The 26,007-nt window shown below is 50.5% G+C and overlaps 7 protein-coding genes across 7 annotated transcripts; 3 read left to right on the plus strand and 4 right to left on the minus strand.

Annotated features, from left to right (window-relative positions):
* Positions 1–1,578: 1,578 nt before the first annotated feature.
* L3040_009062 (uncharacterized protein) lies at positions 1,579–3,900 on the minus strand (the record flags this gene model as incomplete). Its single annotated transcript, XM_066155828.1, has 4 exons — positions 1,579–1,799; positions 1,848–3,424; positions 3,477–3,762; positions 3,879–3,900. 4 exons carry the CDS (start codon positions 3,898–3,900, stop codon positions 1,579–1,581), a joined length of 2,106 nt encoding a protein of 701 aa, XP_066010114.1.
* Positions 3,901–7,832: 3,932 nt separating this feature from the next.
* On the minus strand, positions 7,833–9,163 carry L3040_009063 (uncharacterized protein; the record flags this gene model as incomplete). Its single annotated transcript, XM_007294064.1, has 4 exons — positions 7,833–7,953; positions 8,009–8,465; positions 8,518–8,904; positions 8,956–9,163. 4 exons carry the CDS (start codon positions 9,161–9,163, stop codon positions 7,833–7,835), a joined length of 1,173 nt encoding a protein of 390 aa, XP_007294126.1.
* A 798-nt stretch (positions 9,164–9,961) lies between these two features.
* On the plus strand, positions 9,962–12,111 carry L3040_009064 (uncharacterized protein; the record flags this gene model as incomplete). Its single annotated transcript, XM_066155829.1, has 10 exons — positions 9,962–10,125; positions 10,327–10,352; positions 10,435–10,484; positions 10,541–10,583; positions 10,642–10,895; positions 10,945–11,036; positions 11,087–11,137; positions 11,200–11,917; positions 11,977–12,017; positions 12,075–12,111. The coding sequence occupies 10 exons, from the start codon at positions 9,962–9,964 to the stop codon at positions 12,109–12,111; spliced, it is 1,476 nt and encodes a 491-aa protein (XP_066010115.1).
* Positions 12,112–12,965: 854 nt separating this feature from the next.
* On the plus strand, positions 12,966–14,002 carry L3040_009065 (uncharacterized protein; the record flags this gene model as incomplete). Its single annotated transcript, XM_066155830.1, has 4 exons — positions 12,966–12,981; positions 13,148–13,700; positions 13,755–13,937; positions 13,987–14,002. The coding sequence occupies 4 exons, from the start codon at positions 12,966–12,968 to the stop codon at positions 14,000–14,002; spliced, it is 768 nt and encodes a 255-aa protein (XP_066010116.1).
* A 1,016-nt stretch (positions 14,003–15,018) lies between these two features.
* On the minus strand, positions 15,019–16,136 carry L3040_009066 (uncharacterized protein; the record flags this gene model as incomplete). The annotated part of the gene is made up of 3 exons (XM_007294061.1): positions 15,019–15,719; positions 15,869–15,958; positions 16,049–16,136. The coding sequence occupies 3 exons, from the start codon at positions 16,134–16,136 to the stop codon at positions 15,019–15,021; spliced, it is 879 nt and encodes a 292-aa protein (XP_007294123.1).
* A 623-nt stretch (positions 16,137–16,759) lies between these two features.
* Positions 16,760–17,882, minus strand: L3040_009067 (uncharacterized protein; the record flags this gene model as incomplete). The annotated part of the gene is made up of 3 exons (XM_007294060.1): positions 16,760–16,815; positions 16,863–17,545; positions 17,602–17,882. The coding sequence occupies 3 exons, from the start codon at positions 17,880–17,882 to the stop codon at positions 16,760–16,762; spliced, it is 1,020 nt and encodes a 339-aa protein (XP_007294122.1).
* A 2,181-nt stretch (positions 17,883–20,063) lies between these two features.
* On the plus strand, positions 20,064–24,248 carry L3040_009068 (uncharacterized protein; the record flags this gene model as incomplete). Its single annotated transcript, XM_007294059.1, has 4 exons — positions 20,064–20,082; positions 20,155–20,544; positions 20,594–20,751; positions 20,802–24,248. The coding sequence occupies 4 exons, from the start codon at positions 20,064–20,066 to the stop codon at positions 24,246–24,248; spliced, it is 4,014 nt and encodes a 1,337-aa protein (XP_007294121.1).
* Positions 24,249–26,007: the final 1,759 nt, after the last annotated feature.

Genomic DNA, 26,007 nt, shown 5'->3' on the forward strand with positions numbered 1-26,007 from the left:
AATACTTCTTTCAACTTGTCAAGGCCACAATTTCGGGCCTCTTCATCCTCATCTCTCCAAATTCTATTGGCAATCAGCGCGGTATGTATGCAACTGAACATGTGGTCAAGGCATCCGTAAGGGCACCCGTATCCAGCGGATCCAGCTAACGAACGCAGTTGGGACATTCTCTCTCTATAAAGTCTTTGAATGTCCATCTCTTGGCACACCTCTCTCTCTTTACATCTCAGACGACCTTTTCGGAAATTGGACGCCACTCGGAATCGATCGTCTCTGGAATCAGTCAGTCAGTCCCTGGATTTCCTTGGGACCCAGAGACAGCACAATTGGCGAGAAGCTACATATATGCAAGGGGGTATATAAGGTACTTGTAATTCGTATGGGTGAGTTAAGGTTAGATACGATACGTATTCCTGCGATTGTTGAATCAGTATTTGAATTCATCGATCGATCTGTCTTTCTCTTTCTTGACATAGATGGGATTGAAAGACGACGGGGAAAGCCAGAGCACACTTTTTATTTTCGAGTATAGCGAGGGGGAATAAATGACTGCTAGTATTGATATTGACATTGATATGGATGTTGATATTGATATTGATTGATACGTACGATACGAAATCGTACGTCAAAATTTTATTCATTTGAAAATACGTACATTACGGAGCTGAGCTGGCTTACCCACCTACTTGTACTCGATCGAGTATTTACGATCCTCTCTCTGCCCTCCTCCCTCCTCCCACCAGCTACACACCCACTCCCTCCGATCCCTCCCCTCCTCCACGAAATCCACAAAGTCTTCTCCAACAGCTGCCTGCCTGCCTGCCTGCCTGCCTGCCTGCCTGCCCGCCTGCGTACCCATTCTACCATTTCAACACCACCCAGCAAGTTGTAACCGTCGAGCAAATCAAGTGAGGAACTCCGTCCTTTCCCTGCCTGCCTGCTCATCCAAATTTATGCGCTTTCTACCCACGAAACAGCCATCTATCTCTGCTCCCTTCTGGCCACCTGGTGTGTGTGTGTCTGTATGCATTGCCACAGAGCCAGAATTTCAGCTTCATGAGAGAGAGAGAGAGCTCCTCGCCAGCCGCTGGGAGCAATTTTCTACCCCGGCCTCAGAGACCCGGGTGCTTTTCTTATCTGCTTTCATACTCATACGCAGTACCGAGCTGAATCTTTGACATCGAAGATTACGTCATCTAGAATATTGCATCAAGTCGAATTAGGGTTTTGTTTTGAAGTCACAGCGCAGTTATGGCCCGGCCTTTCTTTCCCGGAATTTCTGTGCATTCATTTCAAGAAAATCGGATATGTGTTTGAGCTTTGGAAGTAGATTAGATATAGTTATTCTGCCTCAAACACCTGACACAAGCGACAGGATAATTTGTTGACCAAAATCAATTGATAGAATAAGTAATACTTCTCACAGGAGTACTACAGACGCAAGCTAATACAAGTTCGCTGTGAATTTTTCGTTCTTTCGTTCATCCCAAAACCCATTTTGTTCCATACCCGGGCCAGCCAGCAAACGCTAAAAGCAAATATCCCACTTAGACTTGTTCCAAAGGTATTGCGTTCCGTTCACTCCACTGTCACCGACTTGGCCAAGTTGCGGGGAAAATCGACGTTCAGACCCTCGGCGACGGCGAGCCAGTAGGCCATCAGTTGGAGCGGGATGACGTTCAAAAGACCCTGCAGGCAGTCGACGGTCTTGGGGATCTCGATTTTCTCGGCTTGGCCAGCCTTGAACTCCTCATCGCCGGGGTTACAAATGACTATGGGTTTTCCGCCGCGGGCGATGACTGGAAACTTGTTAGCGAAATACCTGTATGTAGGAAAGTGTACCATACCTTGCTGGTAAGCGTTAAGAGACTTAGCAAATATGTCGTCGCGGGTAAGAATCATGATGATAGGGAGGTTCTCGTCAACCAGAGCCAAGACACCATGCTTCAACTCTCCAGACATGACAGCCTCACAATGGAGGTAGGATATTTCCTTGATCTTCAACGCACCCTCGAGCGCAGTGGAGAACTGGCTGCCTCGGCCCAAGAGGAGAAGAGACTTCTGGTGCTTGAATGTTCTGGCACACAGTTCCTTAATTGGTTGGTCGAGCTCCAAGATCTGCTTGATCTGCTCTGAGATCATTCCCAGACCCTGCATAATATCCTCTCGTCTCTTTTGCTTGGATGCACGGTCCTCGCTCAAGGAGAGCGCGAACATGACCATAGCAATGAATTGAGACGTGTAGGCCTTAGTGGATGCAACACCGATTTCGGGACCCGCATTGACGTGGACACCACAATGGGTGAGGAGGGAGATGGAGGAACCGACTACGTTGACAATACCGACAGTCAAAGCACCACGCTCCAAGCAGTAGCGGAGAGCCATGAGCGAATCGGCAGTCTCACCAGACTGAGAGACGAACACGCAAGTATCGTCACGGAAAACTGGCGCTTGTCTGTCCAGGAAGTCAGAAGCTAGCTCGACGGCGATCGGGATCTCAGTAAGCTCCTCGAAGACTCCACGAACGGCCATGCAGGAGTGGTAACTGGTTCCGCAGGCGATGAAGATGATTCTTCTGCAACGACGGATGGTAGCAATGTATGATCTCAAGCCACCGAGGGTGACAGTCTTGTTCTCCACATCGATGCGACCTCTCATTGTGTTGACAACGGATTCGGGTTGTTCGAAGATCTCCTTTTGCATGAAGTGGTCGAATTTTCCCTTCATGATTTCTTGAAGCTCGAGCTCAAGGGTCTGGATGGTTCGGACGTTCGATGATCCATCAGCCTTAGTAAGTCTGTGGATGTTGAGGGATCCCTCGTGAATGTGGGCAATATCATCGTCCTCGAGGTACATAACCTTCTTGGTGTGCTCGACAATAGCAGAAGGGTCGGAGGAGAGAAAGAACTCGGTAGGCATTGGTGCCCCATCGTCGGTCATGAATGCTCGGGATTGCGATCTGTGCAATAAGGACTTGTCGGGGGGGCCAAGAAGGTTGCCGGCTGCGAGGAAGTTTCCAACATTGGACTTCTTCAATGCAACGTTCTGGGATGCCTGCTCGGCTGGGAGAGGTCCATCCTCGGTGTACTCGACATCAACAAAGTCGACCTTCATGCGCTTCTCCGTGCGGACACCGATCACCAAGGGGGAGCCCTTCCGAGCAGCAATAACCTCGTGTGGGAAATGGACCGACTTCATCAATAAACCGAAAGCTCCCTGCAACTCCTTGATTACAGCCTTTGCCAAATCTGTGAAGCCAATTGACTTCTGGGAATCGTAAATGTACTTTGCAAGCTTTGCAATGCATTCGGTATCGGTCTCGGTCTCAAACTTGAAGCCCTTCGAAGTCAAGAGTGTCTTCAGTTCCTTATAATTCGTGATGATACCGTTGTGGACGACAGAAAATTCCCAAGTTGGGTCGGATCTAGATTCTCTGGTCAGAATAGGTGCGCGGTGGAAGGTAGCAGTAAGACTACCTGTGAGGATGGCAGTTGAGTCTGGATGGGGGGCCATGGGTTGCCCATCTGGTGTGTGCGATACCAGCGTGCGAGTCGAAGATCTTGGTCATGTCTGGCTTCTCCATCGCAATGAGCTCCTTCAGCTTGACCACCTTTCCGACCTCCTTGAAAGCGAAGACTTCATTCTTCTTGTCTCCGTCCACGGCGAGACCAGCACTGTCATATCCTCTGTATTCGAGACGGGAGAGGCCTTTGACGAGAGTCTCAATGATGGTTTTGCGGTCCTTCTCCACCAGGTAGTTGACTGTAACCAGTTAGCCTGCAGTCCCGAAAGGCTCGTAGAGCTCCAAAGCCATGAATCTTGATCTCTCAATCATGCTCAAAAGACTGCATGCGGAGTGAAAGACGGGGTTCACTTGCTGTATCCGAAAATTCCACACATGATTGTCGAGGTTCGAGGAGCAGCTTCGGGGTATCGATGGAATAGTTTTATTGCAGGTTGGATGTGTGCTGCTTGCTGCAAAGAAGAGGGCAAAGGGCAGAGGCAGTGTGGGATGGGATGGGGTGAAGATGGCCAGGAGCTGAATTGAAGGTTCCTAGTATTTAAAGCTTGAGCCAGCCTCTTATCAAGTTGAAACTAGCTAGCACATCTAAGCGAATCTGGACGGATAGGGGCACCCCCTTTCGTTTATGGCCCGTTCTTTGAGCAGTCAACAAATAGTAAACATTGCATTCCATCTCACTACTTCGTATACTGCCTTTCTATTCCCGCTTTCGCTCCCAAGTTCTCCAGATAGAGGCGTTGAAAGGAACATGCTTCTACGGTACGATTGGCTGCCCGCCGTGCCATACAAGCTCACAGCCCCCCAAAGCAAACGCCCATCAGGGGGTCTGATCCTAAATTTAGACAGCTGGGTGGGGAGGAGGAGGGGGGATCGGCGTGCTTGGAGATCTTCAGCATCAATGTATGAATATACGAACTTACGAACATACGAAAAATGACGAGCTGGAGCGGATGGGTTCCTTCTCCTGAATCGATAGTGCACAGAGTTAGTTACTTTACCAGAGCGCCCCGGGTTCTCCCACATGCCGAGGTCTCCATTAAGAGCACTTCCGGGCTGTGTGCGTGCTATGTGTCGCTAGAAACTTCCCCTAAACTTCAGATGGGCGTGGGGAGCTTTGTTCATTGGCTTGGCCGTCTGTTGTCAATAGACGGCAACATCATAACCGAGCGCTGCCGGCATAAGCAGAGCAATAAAAATATATGTACGGAAGCAAAAATGGCAGCGGATCACGTCCGAAACTCTGAATAAGCCCCATGGCAAGCCCGCTGAGCCCGGAGGGATTCTGGTGTTCTAGAAGTAGATGTACGTTGACTCAATCGACCAATATCTCCTCAATTGAACGTTATCAACTTAGACAACAACAACATAATACTAAGGGATGCAAGGTGTCGTACTCAAGCCCGTCTCAACATTATGGCTTTGGAAACAGTCTCTCTCATGACATTCTTACTTTCCATCTGAAGGTTTGGTGGGGATATGCTTATTTGTTCCCCAGTGTGGACGACAAGACAAGCATTGACGGATATATATAGCAAGGTAGTCCTTGACTGCCGTTGCTATTCCAACGTTGAAGACTAGACGCCCATGAGACAAGTGGAGAGTAGAGATATTGAGAATAAATTGTTCACGCTTTCATTCGTGATGCAGTGCTCCTTGAACCCAGTAGCCACAGCTGGCTTGGCGTGGCTTTTTCAATTACTCGCAGTAGCCGTAGCTTAAAGAGTCTGTAGGTGGGTCGGTGTCTAAACGATGTGGAACTACAACCCGTCTAAATGGATCTAAACACAGCAGAATTGACAGATAGATGGAACTGTTGAAGGAAGAGAAAGGAGGGATAGTCTTCCGCCACATTGGAGTACATGACCATCTAGTCTGCTTGCTGCAAGGCCCGGCGGCGACAATAGGCATTGATGGCCGCTGGATGAAGCTTTCGCTGGCTAATTGATATGGGATCAATCACATACTATGGGGAGCGACACCGACAGACTTCTGGCTTACCACCAGCTTGGGCTTTCCCCTGTCGAGCCCCTGAGCAAGTAATCTCACAGTTGTAATAGTCTCGTTGTTTTCTAGCATTGCCGCACATCCATTGCTACTTATCAGCGCCAAGGGGCCTCTGCGTTTCCCAATCTAAGTTTTCTCTTGCTGAAACAAAATACTCTACTCATATTATACCAATCAGCTTATTTGATAAGATAACAACATGTAGTCCACCATCTACCCTTATACGCATCTTTGGAGCATTTCCAAGCCCTCTGTTCAACGACGTGCTACCTACCCGCGTAGCAAGAACCAGCGAATCATTCAGTAGAAGATGTATCAGACAGTTTAGAATTTAAGGTTACTCGTGCATTGATTTTCCTTCCAAATATCTCAAGCCGTCGATTCAATGCCAATCGATATCATCTCACTTTCCGTTATTTACCCCAGAGAAGACTTAAGCGAGCTTCAAACAAGCTTCAGGAGAAAAAGAAAAATCACATCCCGACTGTATTCTAATCACTCCCAGTCGATGAGGGTATATTTTCCATAGCTCCCTTGCCAGCCGCACGAGAAGGTTACAATCTTACCTGCCTACAAAGTGGCCATCCTAGGCCGTCCGCGACATCTGTGATTCCACTTTATTCAGATCGTTGCAGAAATACTGTAGGAATATATTATCCTGCTCGGAGCCGATCTCATCTTGATTTAGAGGTGCGTAAATACACTGAGGATTGTGCGGATCCCTGAGAGAAGAGTATGACAGAAGCAATGTAATTCGAGGGAGTCAGTCGATAACCAAATGCCTGCCTCCACTGGGTAGCTCTTTCCGCCAAGTATCTGCTTATGACATCAGTTAGCTATGAAAATCAACAACGAGGCTATCTCAAGCGGAATAAATCAAAATGGGCTCGATTCTGACTAGAGCGAGGGGTTTCGGAACATACCTAGCTGCCATAGCAGAGTTGGTATGGGAGAAATGAAAGGTAACCATTATGTTCTAGTGAGAGGAAGGCCTTTATACATGAAATGGAGGTAGTGTAGTCTAGAGGCTGAACCCTAAACGAGAGTATATACACGAAAATAGACGACGAATGTCAGGAGCTTCTATCCCCAACGGTATTTGGATATTATACAAGACAAAAGATATTCACTCAACCTAGTTCTAGATTCGTGTGTCGTTTCTGAGCATGGAACAGACTAGTAGTCTGGATGAAAGTCTCGTACTATAGCTGTTCACTTCACGGTTAACGGCCTACCCTCGGAAGATTAACTTCAGTAGTATACTACGATTTACCAACATGACACAGCATCCAGTAGCGTGGGTGGCATAGTGGTTGTCATCTTCAGGTCAAGCTGGTGTGGAGGAATTGTAACGATTTGGGGCCGAGTGGTTTAGATTCACCAAATCACACACGACAAACAATACGGATCAAAATGAAAACCTATAACGCAGGCTTTTCTTCTCCCCCCGCGAGGTGGGAGTTTGTTTTGCCATTTATTTTTTCTCTTCATTTCTCCCTCCTCCCCATTCCTTCATCGCAAACTCGCGTTATCATTTTGGTTTTGGAAGATAATTTGGAGCTCTTTCCGAGCTTCGAGATGTCTTACAACGACTACTCAGGCATGCGCTGATATAGCTTTTTTTTTTAAAGATTCTAATTCAGAGTCAAACGCACGCAAGCCACGAATTGGCCAGCCTTGAAGGTGCATACAGGAATACAAAGATCATCACTTAGAGGCATACCGCAGCCGACTGACTGCCCAATACCACGCTACAGCGAACAGAAACTACTCTTTCATCCGGGGACAATATCCGAGTTGTAACCGGGTGGACGCCGACTTGCCCTTTACCCGAGATAGGGAACCACGCTTCCACGATGGAGAGAGATGCGAAGAGGTTGCAGGATCTTGGACCCTGGGAGACGGGCAGTAGACATCTGCGGTGTGCACACCTGCGGGCGTGGATATTACGGAGTGACGCATAGAAGCACATGGCCGAACAGCAGACGTTTTAAGCACCGCAGCGAAGACCGAGAGATGGGAATCCTACCGCCTCGCAATTCTATTCATGACGGGTATTTGGCGATGCGGCTGCAATGTCAACCAGAGCGGGAGAAGACCTCGCGAAAGTATGAAACAACATTTGGACGTTAGGGGTCAGAATGTACCAAGATTCGGGAGTATCACTAGGTACGATCCGCAAACTTGAATACGCAGCGATTAAGGCAATAGAGCCTATGAATTCCGTATGGTGGTTTTGTTACAAAGTCAAGGCTTGTGCTCAACGATATGCCTTGGCGCCAACGCAAGAAAGAAACAATGCCCCCTAGAGCTTTTGGTACTCCAGCTTGCCCTCTAGCTTTTTCGTCTCCGCAACCTTGCGCACTGCCTTGTTGAAGTCGTCTTGATTGACTGCATCCCGGTAATCCTTGATCGCGAATAGACCCCTATAGACATTTAGCAGGATCTTCTGGTACAGGAGCAAAGCGTTGGAGCACCTACGCCTCTGTCACGACGTTTCTCAAATCAGCACCATTGAGACCATCACTCATCTTCACTACGCTCTCGAAATCGACATCTCCTTCTGTAACCACACCAGCAGCATGGATCTTCATTATCTCCAGACGACCAACCTCGTTCGGCAAGGGGATTTCGATCTTTCTGTCCAGACGTCCGGCTCTGAGAAGCGCTGGATCAAGAGTATCTGGTCGATTTGTAGCCATGATGATCTTTGTCTTCCCCAAGTAGTCGAAGCCGTCGAGCTGATTGAGGAGTTCCATTAATGTTCGCTGGATCTCACGGTCTGCCGAGGTCCCCTCCGAGAATCTGCGTCCTCCAATGGCATCAATTTCGTCCATGAAGATGATGCAGGGCTCGTGCTCCTTTGCATATCCGAACATCTCTCTGATCAGGCGTGCGGACTCTCCGATATACTTGTCAACGATCGCAGAGGACACAACTAGAAGCGGTCAGTGGGTGTACGTAAATAGACTATACGCAGGATATCCTACCTTTCAAGAAATTTGTTTCTAAACTGCTCGCCACGGCTCTTGCCAGTAATGTCTTTCCTGTCCCCGGTGGTCCGTATAGGAGTACACCCTTCGGAGGCTTGATGCCGACTCTCAGGAATAGCTCGGGGTTCTTTAGAGGAAGCTCAATAACCTCCCTCAACTCTCTGATCTGCTCATTTAATCCACCAATTCCACCGAAGCTGACCTGCCCGGGGTCTTCCAAGGACATATTATACACAAGTGGGTCGACTTCTCGGGGGAGCATTCGCATGATTGTGAGGGTGGTCATATCGAGAGCAACCCGGGTTCCTTGCTTCAGCGCAAGCTTATCGACCTTTGATCTGCATCCAACGACATATCGGGGACCCGACGAAGCTTTGACAATGACTGCGAAAAGCGTTAGACATAGCAGATAGTAACTCGCTGAGAACTACCTACACCTCTCGTCATCAAGCTGTTTCAGGACCTCTCCAATGATCTGCCCCACACTTTGTAGAGCTTTAATGTTGTCCTCAGTGTGGTCGAAATCCTTTTGCAGCCCCTTGATCTCCAACCGTAAGGCCTTCAGCTTTGCCTCCCATTCTCTCGATTCCAATAGCTTCGACTTGAAAGCTGCGAGTGCATGCTGACGCTCATCGCCGGACATTTTGAGGAATGGAGTCTTTCGTCACGGAGGTTCTCTAGATATCTGTCAAAGGAAGAGATGGCGGAGGCGCGAGATGCGGAAGAATTACGAGGTTGAAGTTGGGTGCAGGTTAGGTAGGTTGATGGCAACCCCTACGATCTCGCGCTGGGCAGACTGGGAAACGCGAAAGCGCCGACTGCCTAAGGAGGTAGCGTATCACGTGACAACCAATACATCTCACACGAAATAGATTTCCAGCTTCTTCTTTCCGTTTGGTCCTGATCCAAACGAGAGGTAGATGCATTGACTCGAGCAAACGCGCATTGCTGTCAGTTGAGGGCATTCAGATGTTGTATTTTTAAGCAAAGATAGTCAGTCCCCGTGTTTAAGGCCAGAAGCCAAACCTTCGAAGTTGCATTAAGTAAACAAAGCCGCTATTCTGTGCTATGGAGAGGAGGCACCGGGGCATTTTCTTGCAAAGGGTTCAAAGGGTTAAAGAATACCGTATTGGTGCTTTGGCTCTGACAGCCAAGATATGTACTTCCGGGAAAGCACAGCTCTGATGCGTTAAGTTAGTACTGTAGTAGTAAGTTACTGGCGTTTGCAGCTTCAGCTCCGCATCGGCTTCCAGCCGCAGCCGCCAGGAGCACAGAGCACATGATATCTGGTCACGATGTTGCGGAAGCGGAAGGCTGAAGCGCCATCAGGATGCCAGCAGGCATCAGAGCTCAAGCCCAAAGTGGAACTCAGAGCTTGAGAGCCGCCCGCTTAGAGCATGCCACCAAGACCCGGGCAACCGCTCCTTCGGTGATCCCGGTCATGTCTCTCAACTCAACTCAACTCAACTCAACCAACCGTACAGTAGCTCTCTACGCTGCCCCTCCATCCTCCACCCATTTTCTCCACCCATTTCTCCACCCACCATCGATTTTCTCTTTACACCACAACACTCGACTTCTCTCCACAAACAACATCACAACAAGGTCAGTCGATGTTACATTATCTCTTCACATCAGACACCAGAGGCAGATAGATAGATAGCTGCGGAAGTGCACATTGGTCGTCGCATACCCCACCACGCCCTTCCCTTCCCGTTCTCCCCCCTCCTATCATATTTCATATTCCTTCTTCAAATACCGGTAACAGACTTTGTTTGCAGATCAACTGACCTCTGGAATCTGCAGACCTAGCTATCATAGGGAAAACAAGAGTAAGCTTTCCCCGTCTTCTCTGCCCTCCGGCTCTTCTTTATTCTCCTATCATCCAGCCTTGCGAGACTAACAGCTTGCAAGTCACCCCTCCATCAGAAAAGTCAACATGGCAATCACCAAGATCCACGCTCGTTCGGTCTACGACTCCCGCGGAAACCCAACCGTGGAGGTTGACGTCGTCACCGAGACTGGTCTTCATCGTGCCATCGTTCCTTCGGGCGCTTCTACCGGTTCGTACTCTCGACTCGGATCCTACAAGAACCCGCTGATTAGAGGTGTGCAATACAGGCCAACACGAGGCTGTTGAGCTCCGTGATGGAGACAAGACCAAGTGGGCTGGAAAGGGTGTCACCAAGGCTGTGGGCAACGTCAACGAGATCATTGGCCCTGCCTTGATCAAGGAGAACATCGATGTCAAGGACCAGTCAAAGGTTGACGAGTTCTTGATCAAGCTCGATGGTACCCCAAACAAGGGAAAGCTCGGTGCCAACGCCATCCTCGGTGTCTCTTTGGCTGTTGCCAAGGCTGCTGCCGCTGAGAAGGTACGAGACGAAGAGCAGTGCAAGATGCGTTTGTGACTGACTTAGGTAGCAAATTCCACTCTACGCCCACATCTCCGACCTTGCCGGCACTAAGAAGCCATATGTTCTCCCCGTCCCCTTCATGAACGTTCTTAACGGAGGGTGAGTAAGAAATTGCGCAGAAAGTCAGTACTCCAACTGACAGTATACAGATCCCACGCTGGCGGACGTCTTGCTTTCCAGGAGTTCATGATCGTGCCTTCGTAAGTGTCCTCGGTTGACCCGGATTCAGACCCAGCTTTAAGACCCATTCTAAACTAGACAGCAACGCTCCATCTTTCAACGAGGCTCTCCGTCAAGGTGCTGAGGTTTACCACATCTTGAAGTCTCTTGCGAAGAAGAAGTACGGACAGTCTGCTGGTAACGTCGGAGATGAGGGTGGTGTTGCACCAGATATCCAGACCGCTGAGGAGGCTCTTGAGCTGATCACCGCTGCTATCGAAGCCGCTGGCTACACTGGCAAGATGAACATCGCCATGGACGTTGCCTCCAGCGAGTTCTACAAGGAGGATGCCAAGAAGTACGACCTGGACTTCAAGAACCCAGACAGTGACCCAACCAAGTGGCTCACCTACGAGCAACTTGCCGCTCAATACAAGTCCCTCGCTGAGAAGTACCCGATCGTCAGCATCGAGGATCCATTCGCCGAGGACGACTGGGAGGCTTGGAGCTACTTCTACAAGACCTCTGACTTCCAAATTGTCGGAGATGATTTGACCGTCACCAACCCCATCCGCATCAAGAAGGCTATTGAGCTCAAGTCCTGCAACGCTCTGTTGCTCAAGGTCAACCAAATCGGTACCCTCACCGAGTCTATCCAGGCTGCCAAGGACTCCTACGCTGCTGGCTGGGGTGTCATGGTTTCCCATCGCTCCGGAGAAACTGAGGACGTTACCATCGCTGATATCGTCGTTGGTATCCGAGCTGGACAAATCAAGACTGGTGCCCCCGCCCGATCCGAGCGTCTGGCCAAGTTGAACCAGGTATGCGCATCCAAAAGACGCGGATTTTTAGGAAGATGAAAGCTGACTACAATCAACAGATCTTGAGAATCGAGGAGGAGCTCGGCGACAAGGCCATCTAGTATGTTGAACCCTCATTTGTGTTTGTATCTTGAGCATGTGCTAATTTGATGAACAGTGCCGGCACCGACTTCAGAACCTCAGTAAACTTGTAATTCTGGAGGGAGACGGGTAGATAATGGGTGACGCAGTGCCAAGTCACAACTTCTGACATGGCTTTTTATGATGAATGAACAAAAAGTACAAATTGCAATGAAGTCAGATTGAATTCCTCCCGTTGAAATGGTAATTTGACCCTTCGCAAAACATCATTGGCCGGCCTCAAACCAGGTAGAGAGTGCTCTTATCTCTACCCCCCCCCCCCCCCCCCCCCCCATATAATATATGAGTGCCCACATGCGAAAGCATGAGAGAAAGTATGCGACTGCAGTACGGCCGGCGATGTTGACGAATAAAATAACGAAAAGCTATTAAAGACTCTTTGGTGATATAATAAACAGACAGACAGGCAGAAATATAGACAGATTGGCAAAAGTGCTACAATACATAGGACAAGCTAGGTATCTCGGTCGAGTAGGCACCTACTTCCTACTCAAACCACCGGGAATATGTATATCATCGGATTTCCATAGATAGATATCTGAGCAGCAATTAAGATATACGTACCGGTGGTAGAGCAAGTCACGCGCTCGGTAGAAATAGTGTTTTGATAAGTATGTAAGGAGCAAAGTGAAACCCACAGAGCGAAGATCGAAAACTAAGGTAAAGGAGGCCAGAACCTTTTGATGTGTGGTGGGATCGATCGGGCCGCACTTACTTACTTACCTAATCAGGCCTGGAGCCCTCGCCCCCTCCACATCCGGGCACCATTTCCACCATTTCCTCTTTGACAACATCCCACACAACGCCAAACTCGAAGAAATCCCAAGAGACAATACAGAACGCATTCCAAAATCAAATCACCCAATATCAACTCCTTGAATTCTCCATCCTCCATATAACCGCCAAAATGCCTGAAAAGTGGGGTACGTTCGTCCACATTCTCCCATCCAAACGCGTCATTGCGCGCCCCGTTTGACACGAATCACACCGGCATGGTTTTGTGCGGCTCGTGAGATCCGCACTGCAGAAGACCATGCCATGCCATGATGTCCCTAAACACACTTGGCTGACCGATATTCTTTCGAGTAGATGAAGAAGATGACAGCTCGACCCCTCCCTCCTCGCCTCCTACTACGGCCGCGGCCACCCGGAGAAAGTTCGACGACGAGGAAGATGATAGCGATGTGCTAGAAAGCTGGGATGCCGCCGAGGACTCCGAGGTCGAGCGCGAGAAGGCAAAAGTGGCCGCAGAGCGAAAGGCCAAGGCAGATGCTGAGGCCGCTGCCAACAAGAAAAGCAAGGCCCAGCGCATCGCAGAGAAGCAGGCCGAGAAGGCGCGCAGACTAGCAGAGGAGGACAGCGAGAGCAGTGATGAAGACGAGGCCGCGCGACGCGAGCGTCTCCGCCGCACTGAGCAGGAATCCGACCTGAAGCATGCTGAGGATTTATTCGGCAACATCGGCATTAGCAACGCCCGCAAGGTCACCACTGCTGCCAACGCCGTTCAGCTCGATTCCAAGGACCCTACTGCGACCGTCGACTTGACTGCCCTCCCACTCTTCGATCCCAAGACCAAGTTGCAATTCGAGAAACTCCGTGACACCCTCGTCCCAGTCATCTCCAGCAACTCCAAGAAAGCTCAGTACGTCATCTTCTTGCAGGAGTTCACCAAGCAGCTCGCCAAGGAACTTCCTAGTGATCAGATTAAGAAGATTGCTAGCACCCTCACTGCTCTGGGTAACGAAAAGATGAAGGAGGAGAAGCTTGCTGAGAAGGGAGGCAAGAAGAGCAAGGCTCAGAAGACGAAGGTTGCACTGGTTGCGAGCAGGAACGTCTCCGCTACCGCCGATACACAGGCCTACGACGACGAGTTTGGAGAGTAAGTAGGCATTATACGCTTTCGAAGAAAAATGCTGATATTAATAAAGTGACGACTTCATGTGAAGCAAAGCACGTCCATGCAGTATTTGCACCCGTACCTCCTTCAAATATACCTCCGCCAGCAATGCACACAGCCCTTCATCGGCACCCAAACAAAACACATACCACAACAGCCAATACCGGACCGTAAAATACGTGGCAGTCTTCGATACTCCAAGATGAGCCTTCCCGCTCCTTACCTACCGGGTTGCCGCGGTACCACTCGGCGGGCGACTAGGCACAGGGTGATTGAGGAGGTTGGCTTGCACGGGGAGATATTTAGAGAACTGAGGGCCTTTCCTTTCATCATATACTGCGTTCTGGATGTATGCGATGTCGTAGGTAGAACGCGTGCTCTTCTCTTGCCGGTGCGTCGATCTTGCGCCTGATGCTTCTGAGTTGGCGAGAGCACAGTTTTGATGGAGGATAATGAAGACTTGAACTTGAGAATGCTCGACTGTGTTTTATCAATTTGCCGGGTTGCATGATTTAAATTCGTGCAATTTACATCACTGCCAATTCACAATTCTGATCGTGCCTTCCTTTATAACGTCCTGTTTTGCGAACTGGGTGGTAGGGGGTGCTTTTGAGAGAGCTAGGGTTATCGCTATCACAATGTCATGGGGAATGGCTTTGAACTTCGACGGCAGGTAACGACGACGATACATCACTACTATTGCATTAACGATTGATACAATTCATCTGAGTTGTAAGTATATCTAAGTTGTAAGTACATCTTCATTGTAAGTGAATCCCGTGCAGGTTCTAGGGTTTCGTGCAAGTATCTCCCGGCCAAGCAAGTGTTATTTTTCACCAGGGGTTTGTTTCTAGCTTACCGATTGGGAAAGGACCCTCTGCATCGATCAGATCAGATCTTGTACCGGCAGCCGAGGCAAAGTTCGGGCTTTGCCGTTCGAAGTATTTTGTTCTCCATTCTTGCAAGAGAAAAGATCCAAAGGCTCGGCAGGCTAACCCGACTTCCCAACCAGCCCGTGATGTGCAGCTTCTCCGAACCGGTAACGCCTCCCAAGCAACGTATCTTAATCGTGCTCAACAGCTACAGCTACAGCTACAGCTTCAGCCACCTCCTCTCCTCCACCGTCGGCCACAGCCTTCGGTTTCCTCTTGCGTTTCCTCTTACCGCCCTGCTCTCCTGGCTCCGTACCCTCCCCCTCGCCCTTGGCACCCGTCCTCTTCGTACTCTTCTCCTTGACGTCGCCTTCTACCACGACCGCTTTCTTCTTCTTAGGCATACTCAGCGGATTCGGCTCCTTAGGCCCCTTCCTCTTCTTCTTCGTCGGCTTCTCCTCTCCCCCCTCACCCTCACCAGGATGCTCATCCTCTCTAGCTCTCTTAAGCCCCCTTCCAGCACCAGCCTTCAATCCAACCCGAAACTTCCCCCTCTCCTCCCGCTCCCGCATGCCCTTGCTCTCCTCTGCCATAGGCTCCATGATCATCACGCTGCGGTTGACATACACCAGCGGCACGCCCAGCACGGCACGCATCGCCTTGCGGACCTCCAGGTCCTGGCTAGCGATTACGTAGCGGTTCTTGTTCGTCTTTGCGCCCTTCGGGTCCACGACCGAGGACAGGCATTCCGCCGTGGATAAGGGCTCCGGGTACTCCTCCGGGCGGTGCCCGCAGCGGCGGCGCTCGTACGTCTTCGCTTTGTCGATTAGAAACGCGATACCCGGCTCGGAGGCGCTGGCGTAGAGGTGGCGCATCGAGCATTGCGTTATCACTGAGGGGGGGGAGAGGAGTCCTGTTAGTTTGGGGTTTGCGCGCTCTTCTTGCGTACTGCAGGTTTGGGGATTTCGGAGACTCGAGGTGTGAGGTGAGAGGTGAGAGGTGAGAGGGCAAGTTGGGCCAAAGGATTTGGAATGGACGTACTCGGTTTCACCTCCCCGTGCAGCGTCCTTTCCAATCCGCCCACGAGGTCCATCTTGAATTTATCCGCGTCCTTGATCATGTCCGCATCGACTGCATTTCCCATTCGTCAGTGTAAGCTCCAGCATCAAATATTATGATCCCGTAGTGAAGACGTTCGGAACTGTGAGGCAGGCAGCTTACGCAGCACTTGGTATGGCTCGCGGAAGCCATAGGCCAGCCCGTACTGTTGCATGAGCTTCCGGTATTGTTTGGATCGCTTGCCCCTCATGTCGAGTCGGTTGTGTATGTTGGGGATGTGAGGTACGTTCGGGAAGAGAGTTTGCGATGCGCCCTCGAAAAAAAAAAAAGGTTTGGTGCTAGCGCGATAAGATAAGGACGAGGCTGACGATGAGTACCTAGGTATTGAAAATGGGACATTCAAAGTAATCGTCGGCTCGCTTAGGTGGGCCTCCTTACATCCTTTCAGTCTTCTTGTACGATTTCATATCATCATGCGAAAGATTTGGAATTTAGAATATCACTTCTTGATTTGAGAATTTGCTGCACCAAGTTCCTCCAGGCATTTCCGCCATAGTCAGCCAGCCTTGTCCTGTACCTCGGCCGAATGAGCCACGAGCGCCGAAAGTTCCGCCTCTGAAAAAGCTTCCACCGCCGTTTGATCGGAGGCAAAAGCTCCAGATTCGTGCCCATATTGCGTCTTGCCCTCCTCATATGGGTCTAGGTATCCTTGGTCGAGTTCAGGATGGGCTGCTCTACCGACCCACCAATCGGACCCTCTTCACAATTCTTGACAAGCTCTCAGCCCGCCGTTTTCCAGTAGGATACCCGACCTCAGTTGGACCTCTTGTTGATTCACAGGTTTTCCTTCGTCTCTTGCGACACTGTCCAATTTCAACCCTTGCTGCGTCTGCACAAAGCTGCGACCACGCTGATATCGTCTAGCTTGCCTGGTAAACGTTAGCTATAGGCCAGTCCATGCCCGCACTGTACTGACCTCCTTCCATGGCCAACCCCTCCTCGACCGCATGCTCCATAAAAGGACTCTCTGCAAACGGGTCCGTAGCAATATCTTTTGCAGCCTTCACCAGCTCTTCAGCTACAAACTTCATCCCTCCAGCAGCTCCGCCTTTCCTGTCCCCAGTGCCCTCTCCCCCCTGGCCATTCTCCCATTTCCGTATGCTATTTACCACACTCTGGACGATTTCATGCTCCCATAGATTGTCAATAACTCCGTCAGACATGGCGAGTACTACGTCATTCTCCTCTATCTCGACCTTGTCCATGACTGCGTTCTCTCGAGGAGTGTCTGGACTGTTCGTCCCTAGCTGTCTGGGACAATCGAACCAATGCCATTGTTCCGTAGTTTTGTATATCTTTTTGGAATCTCGTGGTCTAACAACTAAGATTTGCGAGTCGCCAAGATTGGTGACATAGAGAAGAGGTGTTGGAGTGGCATTCGGGTTAACGGCGGAAGTTTGGTAGTATAGTTGAGCTCCAGTAGTTGTAGTCGTTCCTTGCCACTCGTCCGGGGACGATGTTGCTTGAAGTGTTTGCTCATAAGCCCTTTGCAGATATTCTATCGGTGTAGGGGTGTATGGTTGCCCCAGAGGACGCATCTGTTTCAGATCTGCTTCTGCTTCTACTGCCCAGAAATGTAGAACCAGCCTTGCCCAGAGCCTATTCCGGGTCAGTGCTATTCAGGCGCAAGGAGCAAGGAGAAGGAAATTCCCTACCCAGCGTGGCCCCCAGGCCTTGTGGACCAGGCGCCTACCCCATCGTTGGCCGCGATGAAGTGATCGCTGGCATATACTGCATCATCCCCGTTGGTATAGCCTCGAATCCTCTGTCCATTGATAAGAGGACGCCGGACTCGACTTCTATCGTGGGTAGTGAGAGCATCGGAGAACGAAGCCGATGGAGGGGAGAGGAAGGGTGGAGGGAATGGTCGAGGGGCCCTCTTCGCAAACAGCGCAACGCCGGTCTCGAATCGAAATGGCAGAGTCTCCTTCCCCATCGCTGGTGTGTCAGCAATGGTGGAAGTCGAGGATATCACCAGCTCTGGGCGACATCGTAAAGTGCTAGTGGTGAGAGATCGGTGAGGCTGAGAAAGTATGGCTCGCGCGACAGGCAGTGAAAAGACCGGCCTCATGGAGTCTCGAGTGTATTTGGTTGGTTGGAAGGCGTGACTCAGGACAGGAGCACTGTGTAGATGATCTTGAGCTGAGCTGAGTTGGTTTGGTTTGGTCTTGTGTTTTTTGGACTTGGACTTGGATTCGGTCTCGCAGGAGGTGATTGATTCTCGGATGCATTTCCCTAACAGTTGGATTTGATAAAGTACGGTACCAACACCAATCTAATGGGGCCCTCGCTCGGACAGCTCGGGGCCGTAAAGCTTGGATTGGTGGGGCTCATCTTTTGGTCCGACACCCTTACAAGCATCGACACAAGGAAACTCCCCTTTCAACTTTTGCTGGGCACCGAGAGACAGACATGATCCCTTGAAGACCGGCCTTGTTTGTTCTTGTACGGAGCAGCTACAGTATTCGGGATCATAGCATGCACACAGCCTTCTCAGTCTCAGGCTGCTCGGAGAAGATACTTGTCCCAAGGATAAAGATACCTTTAGAAAGCCTTGAAAATTTCATGGGCATCCATGCCGAGGGAAGAGTACCGGTAGGCGTAGGTAGTAGTACTTATTTACAGGTCAAGTTTTATATAGCTCGTACTAGGTACATCTGCATCTGCACGCCGAGCGCGCCCACCATACGAGGCGAATACGAGTTCCGCAGGGAGATGCAGCGAAAAGTATTTTGTAAGGAAGAATTCTCAAGAGGCTAGGCCATCCAAGGAGCTACGGGTAGGTACTACTACTGGTACTGTACTTCTACTACCTGTGGCGTGGCTGGCATGGCGCGGCTTGGCCACGTATCCGTAAACTGGTTGTGGAAAGCAAATGGAGAAAGTGTTTTTTGTTGTACCAAGTAAGTATGTATGTTTTATGGTTTCGAGTCGCATCTCTTCTGTGCATACGGTCGGTCCTCTTGGAAAGTTACCGTCGGTACGGCGAGGGGAAATCGACATCTAAATCCAGCGGTCATGTGACCGGACACGTGGCGCCGCTACATGTTGATGCAGTGCAGTACCCGGTACTTACTACGTACAGTTCTGTACAGTACCTACTCCCACCTACTCCCACCTACTCCCACCTACTCCCACCTACTCCCACCTACTCCGCACTCCGCCCATGTTCAAATGTACCCACTTTAGCCCCATACATCCTACAGCGGTGGTTTCTGACTGGCTCAGAGCCCTGTCAACTCAATTGCACAGACTAAAATACGGACCTAAAGATACTTTTCCAGGCTGCATTCATACAAGTTGATTGGTTTCCGCCCTGGTAAAGATCCCTTGCAAAATGGTACTGTACTTGTACTACTATAAGTACTACGTACTATAGTACCACGTACTACGTACGTAGTACTTTCGGAACTCCTATTATTACTCTCTACACTTTTCCTGCACATGGCCAAGCCCCCCTTGGGTACGGAGGCCTGATGCGGAAAGCCATACGGAGCGGCCTGCACAGCGCGTAAAAGTATTTGATGATTCAGCCAAGACTTCTTGTAAATAAACAGTGGTTGGGGAAATTCTTCAAAATGTGCGATGTTCGATTCATGTCCTCCTGTCATCCCGTCATCCGGTCCGGTGAATAGGTAATAATAGCCTACCAATATCAGATCTCTGTCCCTACACCCTCGAACGACTTTCGGACGCCAATTTCAACACTGGCCCTTGGATCCCTAGTCTCGCGATCAGCAGTGACGTTTTTGGGCTGCATTCGCGGCCTCGTTCGTCCCGTCCCGACACGCAGAACTGCTTCATTCCTGCATCACCATCCCATCAAAATCCCCTCCCGTTTGGATACAACTCTCCTCCTGTCCTTGAATCCTCCTCGAAATTTTAGACCCGCAATCCTCAAATAGTATTCTACACTCGGCAGAATCACCCTTCTCCGAATACTCTGACCTATCCACTCCACGAACTGCATGATCGCTACCTAAAGCCGCCTTTGCTTTAAACATATCGAGAGACTGAATAGAGCAAGCAAAAGCATCCGGAACTCCGGAGGCCACAAGTCTTCCCACGAAGGGACAGCTTTACACACTCGTTACTGCAAACCAGCCGCCCGTTCAGAATGTCGACCCGGAGCAGAGGTCAGTAGTAATTGGGGGTTCAAGTTCCCCACAGAAGCGTTGAGAGATTGCTGACTGGAGTCCGGAACACAGTTCTCTCGTTCATTTCCAGCTTCAAAGACCGGGACGCACCAAAGAACACAACGCCTGCTGCTGCTCCTGCCGCTGCACCTCCGCGTGTGGCGGAGGAGCCTTTCTCCACGCCCAGAACCCCACGGATCAGAAGCAATACTACGAATACCCCTCAAACGCCATACAGTCAGTATCAGAGCCAGTACGATGGAAGCTCTACCCAGCCCGGTCAGCGACAGCGCGCAATGTCGAATAGGCCATTGTCCATGATCCAGACATACCATCCTTCCTTAATGGATGTCACCCAGGATACCCTGCCTGAACTGCAACCAATATTCACCTTCCTGAACAGCCATGCGAATAAGCTATACCAGGAGGGATACTTCTTGAAGTTGGACGATCAGAATACGCGTGAGTTTGGCCCCGATTTGACTTGTGCTAGTGCTGATTCGTGTGACAGAGGGCAAACCCAACGCAGATAGAAGCTGGACAGAGTGTTTTGCTCAACTCGTCGGTACTGTGCTGTCGCTTTGGGACGCTTCAGAGCTCGACGAAGCGGGCCAAGAAGGGGAGGTGCTTCCCAAGTTTATCAATCTCACCGATGCTTCTATCAAAATGGTGCGCAATATTTGCCTGGAACCTTCTCGATATGGCTAATGATATTCCAGATCGAGGCACTTCCTACCCGGTCAGATAGTGAGGCGCCATTACAGAACGTTCTGAGCATTTCCACCGCCGGCAAGAATCGATACCTTCTACATTTCAACTCCCATCACTCCCTGATTCAGTGGGTGGCGGGTATCCGACTCTCTATGTTTGAGCATGCTACGCTACAGGAGGCATACACCGGGGCGTTAATCGCGGGAAAGGGAAAGGCTCTGAATAATATCAATATGATCATGGATCGCGCCAGAATGCCCACAGCGGACTGGGCGCGGGTTCGTTTTGGAGCTGGAACTCCTTGGAGGCGGTGTTGGTGTGTCATCTCTCCTCCTGACGAAAAGGAAGTTCAGAAGATACAGAAGCAACTTCTCAAGAAAAAGTCCGCCTACGATCATTCCAGGCCCCCGATTTTGAAGGGAGACATCAAGTTTTATGATACCAAGAAGACCAAGAAAGTCCATCCGATTGCCACTATCACCGACGCCTACTCAGCCTTTGCTATATACCCGCAATCAAAACCACTAATAGATGCTTCGACCTTGGTCAAGGTAGAGGGCACCATAACCATCCACTCAAGCCCACCCTCGACATCTGAAGGATTTGTCTTTGTGATGCCAGAGGTTCATCCCGCGGTTACTGGATTTGAGATGATGCTCCGTTGGTTATTCCCCGTTTTCGATACCTTTGGCCTCTACGGGCGTCCAGGGCGGTTGATTGCCGACACAACAGATTCCCGGAGCCTCATGTTTGCGATGCCGAAGCATCGAAGATATGGATACTTGGAGATTCTTGATGTTTCAGGTCTTATCTTGGAGTCCGGAAGTGGGAGCTGGAAAGAGGGCGAATGGAGGAAGAGGATGAAGGCACTCACTTCCAAGCGAATGACGGTTGTGGAGAACAGCACCCAGGCGAACATCAGGCACAGCAGCAGGAGAAGCACACGAAACAGCTTTGGTCCATCTCACAGCCGTATAAGGTTTGACGATGGTGCCTCCATCAGATCCTCCCCACCAAAAACGTCCGGCCCGGGCCAAACTGATGGTGCTCTTGGTGGGGTGCCACGAACAGATTCTGCTCCACCTGGCACGGGTGCTTTTGCTCTCCCACCTACGGCGCAGACAAGTGCTCATGCCAGGTCAGCTTCCGAGATACAGGGATTTCCTGGGTATGAGGAACCAGTAGCGGCTTCTTACGATGGCGCCTACGACATGGCTCCTACTCCCCCGCCACATGCTGCTGGAGTCACTTCTGCTCATGGTTTGACTCCAGGCTACTTGGCTGAGACGGGCACCACTCCAGACCGTGTCAGTTCTGAGGATGAATATGTCGCTAGATCAACTCCGGTCCGAGAACTTCAAGAGCTTCAGGGTAGCAATACCCCTGAGCCAGTTGCGACCCCACCAGCCTTTTCACACGCCCCAGGGTCTTTGCCCATTGCAAAGCCTTACCAATCTCCAGATATTCTCAGAGAAAACAGCCGGATGTCATCTGCTACGTTATCGCAATTGGCTGGCGCCGCAGGTGTTGCTGGCGTCGTGGGATACAATGCGCACGGAGATGCAGTAGGAACAGGCCATAATCAAAGACACCAGAACGTGGGCCCGGAGGAAAATGGGAACAGAGGGGTACAGCCAGTTGCCAACCTAAAGGAAAATCCTGCTAATAGTGACGGTCTTGAAGGCGTGGTAACAGCATCCAAACCCCGATTTTCTTTCGAAGGGCCCTCACATGTTCCAAGAACGGACTTCGACACTCAACCAAATCATTCTCACCCATCTCTGCCATTACCTGACACTTCTCATCATCCTCTTCCGAATCCGCCGGCCGATTCCAGCGCAGGACCGCAGTCCCTTCCCCGAGATCAACTATTTACAATTCGTACGTATGAGCCAGACCAAATTCCTTCATCTTCCAATACACCAGTTGCACCCATCGGCCACGGCCATTATCCCCAGCAGTCAGTAGACTCTACTTCCAGGATTGCCTCCCAACCGTCCCGCCTTCAGACGCGCGCAAGCATTGTTCGAAAACCTCTTCCCCGGAACTCGAGCATCCGAACGCCCGTCTCAGCCGAGACACAATCAAGCGGAGGCAGCTTGGGACAATATGCTATTGACCAAGCAGCTTTTGATATGATTGGTCGCGGTAACCACAGAGGCATGCCACCACCAGAGCAGAAAATTTCCCGCCAGGATACCGATGCCAGTAGTGAGTACGATGATTGCGCGTCAACAGTATCTCCAGATTATGCCAGTACACATCGGTCTGACGAACCTCGCCAATCGATCGAGAGACCCCGAGCGGGTGTATTGAAGACGGTTGGTAACGCGAGTGAAACTGATGGTTCATCGGTTACTTCACCACCAATCGATATTGATTTTGGACCAACTTACAACCTCACTTCCCATAGAGCTCCCAGCCCTGGCCCTACGCTGGCTTACGATAGTAGAGCTGCCAGCCCTGGTCCAGCGCAAGCTTTTGGTGCGAGAGCTGCTAGTCCTGCCTTCAACTACCCATCGTTTCAAGGTAGCCCCGTCAGAAAACCTGTTAGCTATGATCAACCAAAAACTCCGGGACGCAAGGCTGTCACGCCCGAGAATGCCCATTATCGGAACAATTCATCTGAAAGCCGCACGGTGGCCTGGCAGCCTGGCATGTCTGCCAGCGGCAACGCAGGGAAACGAATGTCAATCACTGCCGAGCAGTTTGTACAGAAACGAGCCTCCATGCAACCTGCGAGTCCGCTCTATTCGCATCAACGTCAAGCATCAAGTAATACCCTTCGCGCCAATTCCTCGACGCCGTCTCTTTTGAATCGAAATAGCGACTTCTACAGCCATTCGCGGAACAACTCCACTGATATTATTCAGAGACCGGGTTCGTGGGGTGCAGGCGTTGCCCTTGGTCGATCTGGGACCGGGGATATGACTACTGCGCTCTCCGCACGCGAGCAAGAGAAAGTAGCGAAGATGACAGGAACGCCATTGATCAGCATGGCTCAAAACAGCAAAGCTCACGCTACCCCGAGCGGGCTGGTTGGCGCCATCGAGGCTCGGGAGAGAGAAAAGCAGCAAATTAAGCAAGGCATCAACAGCGCGGCTGTTCAGAATGCCATTACCCAAAGACAACAGCAAGCTCTGTACGAGCAGCAGCTTCATCAGGACCAGCTCGCCGCACAATATCGTGGTGGATCTCAGCAATACGGCGTGGGTCAACACCCTCAGCAGCATCCTGTCCAGATGCAGCAGCAGCAAAGCTGGGTATCGCCCACCGCAAGTGTTTTTGCTCAGGGAGGTGGCTGGGTACCTTCAGCACCATCACCAGGCTACGCCGGGATCGAGCAGGGCCGACAATCGCCATCACAATACCCTAATCAACATCAGTACTACACCCCGCAGCAGGGTGCACATGGACGCGGTAATGGGAGCGGAGGATATCGCGGGCACGGATAGTACCACGACTTTTCAAGATGCATTGCTTCCGGCATTTGGAAGGAGATTTTATGATATGGCTGGTGAAGGCGGTGACTTCCGGCCTTTTTTAACTTTTTTGTTCTTACTTTTCTTTCTTCTTTTGAATAACAGCCTTCTTTAGCGACTCATCATACGGAGTTTTGACAACGCTTTGGGAAGAAGCCTTCATAGCGTTCCTTTTGTAGTATTCTGTGCATTGAACGGCGAATAGAGCAGACGAGACAACATTGGCTCTCTGGGGGGTGCATTGGGCGGTTGGGCTATCGCATTCATGGTATCGTGTTGGGATGGTGGTCATCGGAGCGAGATCGAGAGGCGGTCTATTAGAAATAATAAATTAATTTGTATTTTTCGCCCTACCACAATTTTCCTCCATCAACTTCGTGTTCCTCTCGACACCTCGGGCGAGAAAATCTTCACCGTGTTGTATGTACCAACTTATATCTGTAGATAGCTGGACTCGCATACGCTCTTCTAGGTACCTACCTACTTGCCTCGCCCACTTCTCTTCTCCACTAGCCACACACCGTTAAGCCTTCAGCACCTTGGTCTCGGAGCCTAATACATACATACATATATATGTGTGTGTGTGTGTGTGTGTATGTATGTGTGTGTATACGCCAGAGCTAATCATACCTACCCACAGTATGTGCCACCTTCGAGTATCGCGCATGGGAAGTTCACTGGAACGGGATTTCTCCCTTGCTGTTGTTGTATTTCTCTTCTCGCTCTTGCTTTGCTTTGCTGTGCTGTGCTGTGCTGTGCTGTGCTGCGCACGTGAGAGTGGATGGGTGGATGGATGGGTGGGTGAATGGGTGAATGGGTGGATGGTAGACATATGCATGTGTGTATGTATGCGTGTATGTATGTGCAGAAATGACGCCGTTCTAAGTGAGGAGAAGGTTGTTGGTGGTGGTGAGGGGGTGGGCTGGTTGGTTGGTTGGTTGGTTGGTTGGTTGGTTGGTTGGTTGGTTGGTAGGTAGGTAGGGAGTAGCAGTCACTAGCTGAGAGTTGAGGGTGAGGGTGAGAGTGGGGATGGTGACTGATTATTATTATTATTATTATTATTTTACTGTGTGTGTGTGTGTATTTGGGTGTGTATATGTATGGTGTCATCTGTATTCGATGTTCATCCCCCGTGAAGGGGGTATGGATTCCAGTCGGTTGGGCGGGCTAGGATGAGATGAGATGAGATGAGATGAGATTAGCAGTGAGAGGAGGAGTGAGAGGAGAGGGGAGGGGAGGGGTGGGGTTGATGTTGTTGGCTTGGTGGCTGGGTTGGCTGGTTTGGTGAGATGGAAATACTGGAATGCTGGAGTGCTGCGAGGATGAGGCTGTGTGTGGTCTTGAAGGGAAGGGAAGCTCCGTCGAGTGGGACTGGGCTGGGCTGCATTGGGCTGGGTCGGGTTGGATTAGGTTGGATCGTAGTAGTAGCAGCAGTAGTAGTAGTCGTAGTAGTAGTAGTAGTAGTAGTAGTCGTCGTAGTAGTTGTATTAATCTAACGTCCATCGCAGCAGGTCTTTCAAACGCCCCATCCAACAGCCCCCAAAGTATACCATGACGTGCTATCAGCTACTGGTAGTCTCAACCAGCTGTCTATCCTAAACGTATATAGCGAGGGGGAAGACAGATCGTGAAAGTAGAGGGGTCGATAGCAGCGTTGTTTCTTCCTGTCGAGACGCGTTGCTTGGTTTGTCGACCCGAGATCGATGAAGACCTAGGAGCAGAGCAGAGCAGA

This window comes from Drepanopeziza brunnea (genome assembly GCF_022702325.1).
Source record: "Drepanopeziza brunnea f. sp. 'multigermtubi' strain 214-2 chromosome Unknown ctg19, whole genome shotgun sequence".
Lineage (NCBI taxonomy): Eukaryota > Fungi > Ascomycota > Leotiomycetes > Helotiales > Drepanopezizaceae > Drepanopeziza > Drepanopeziza brunnea.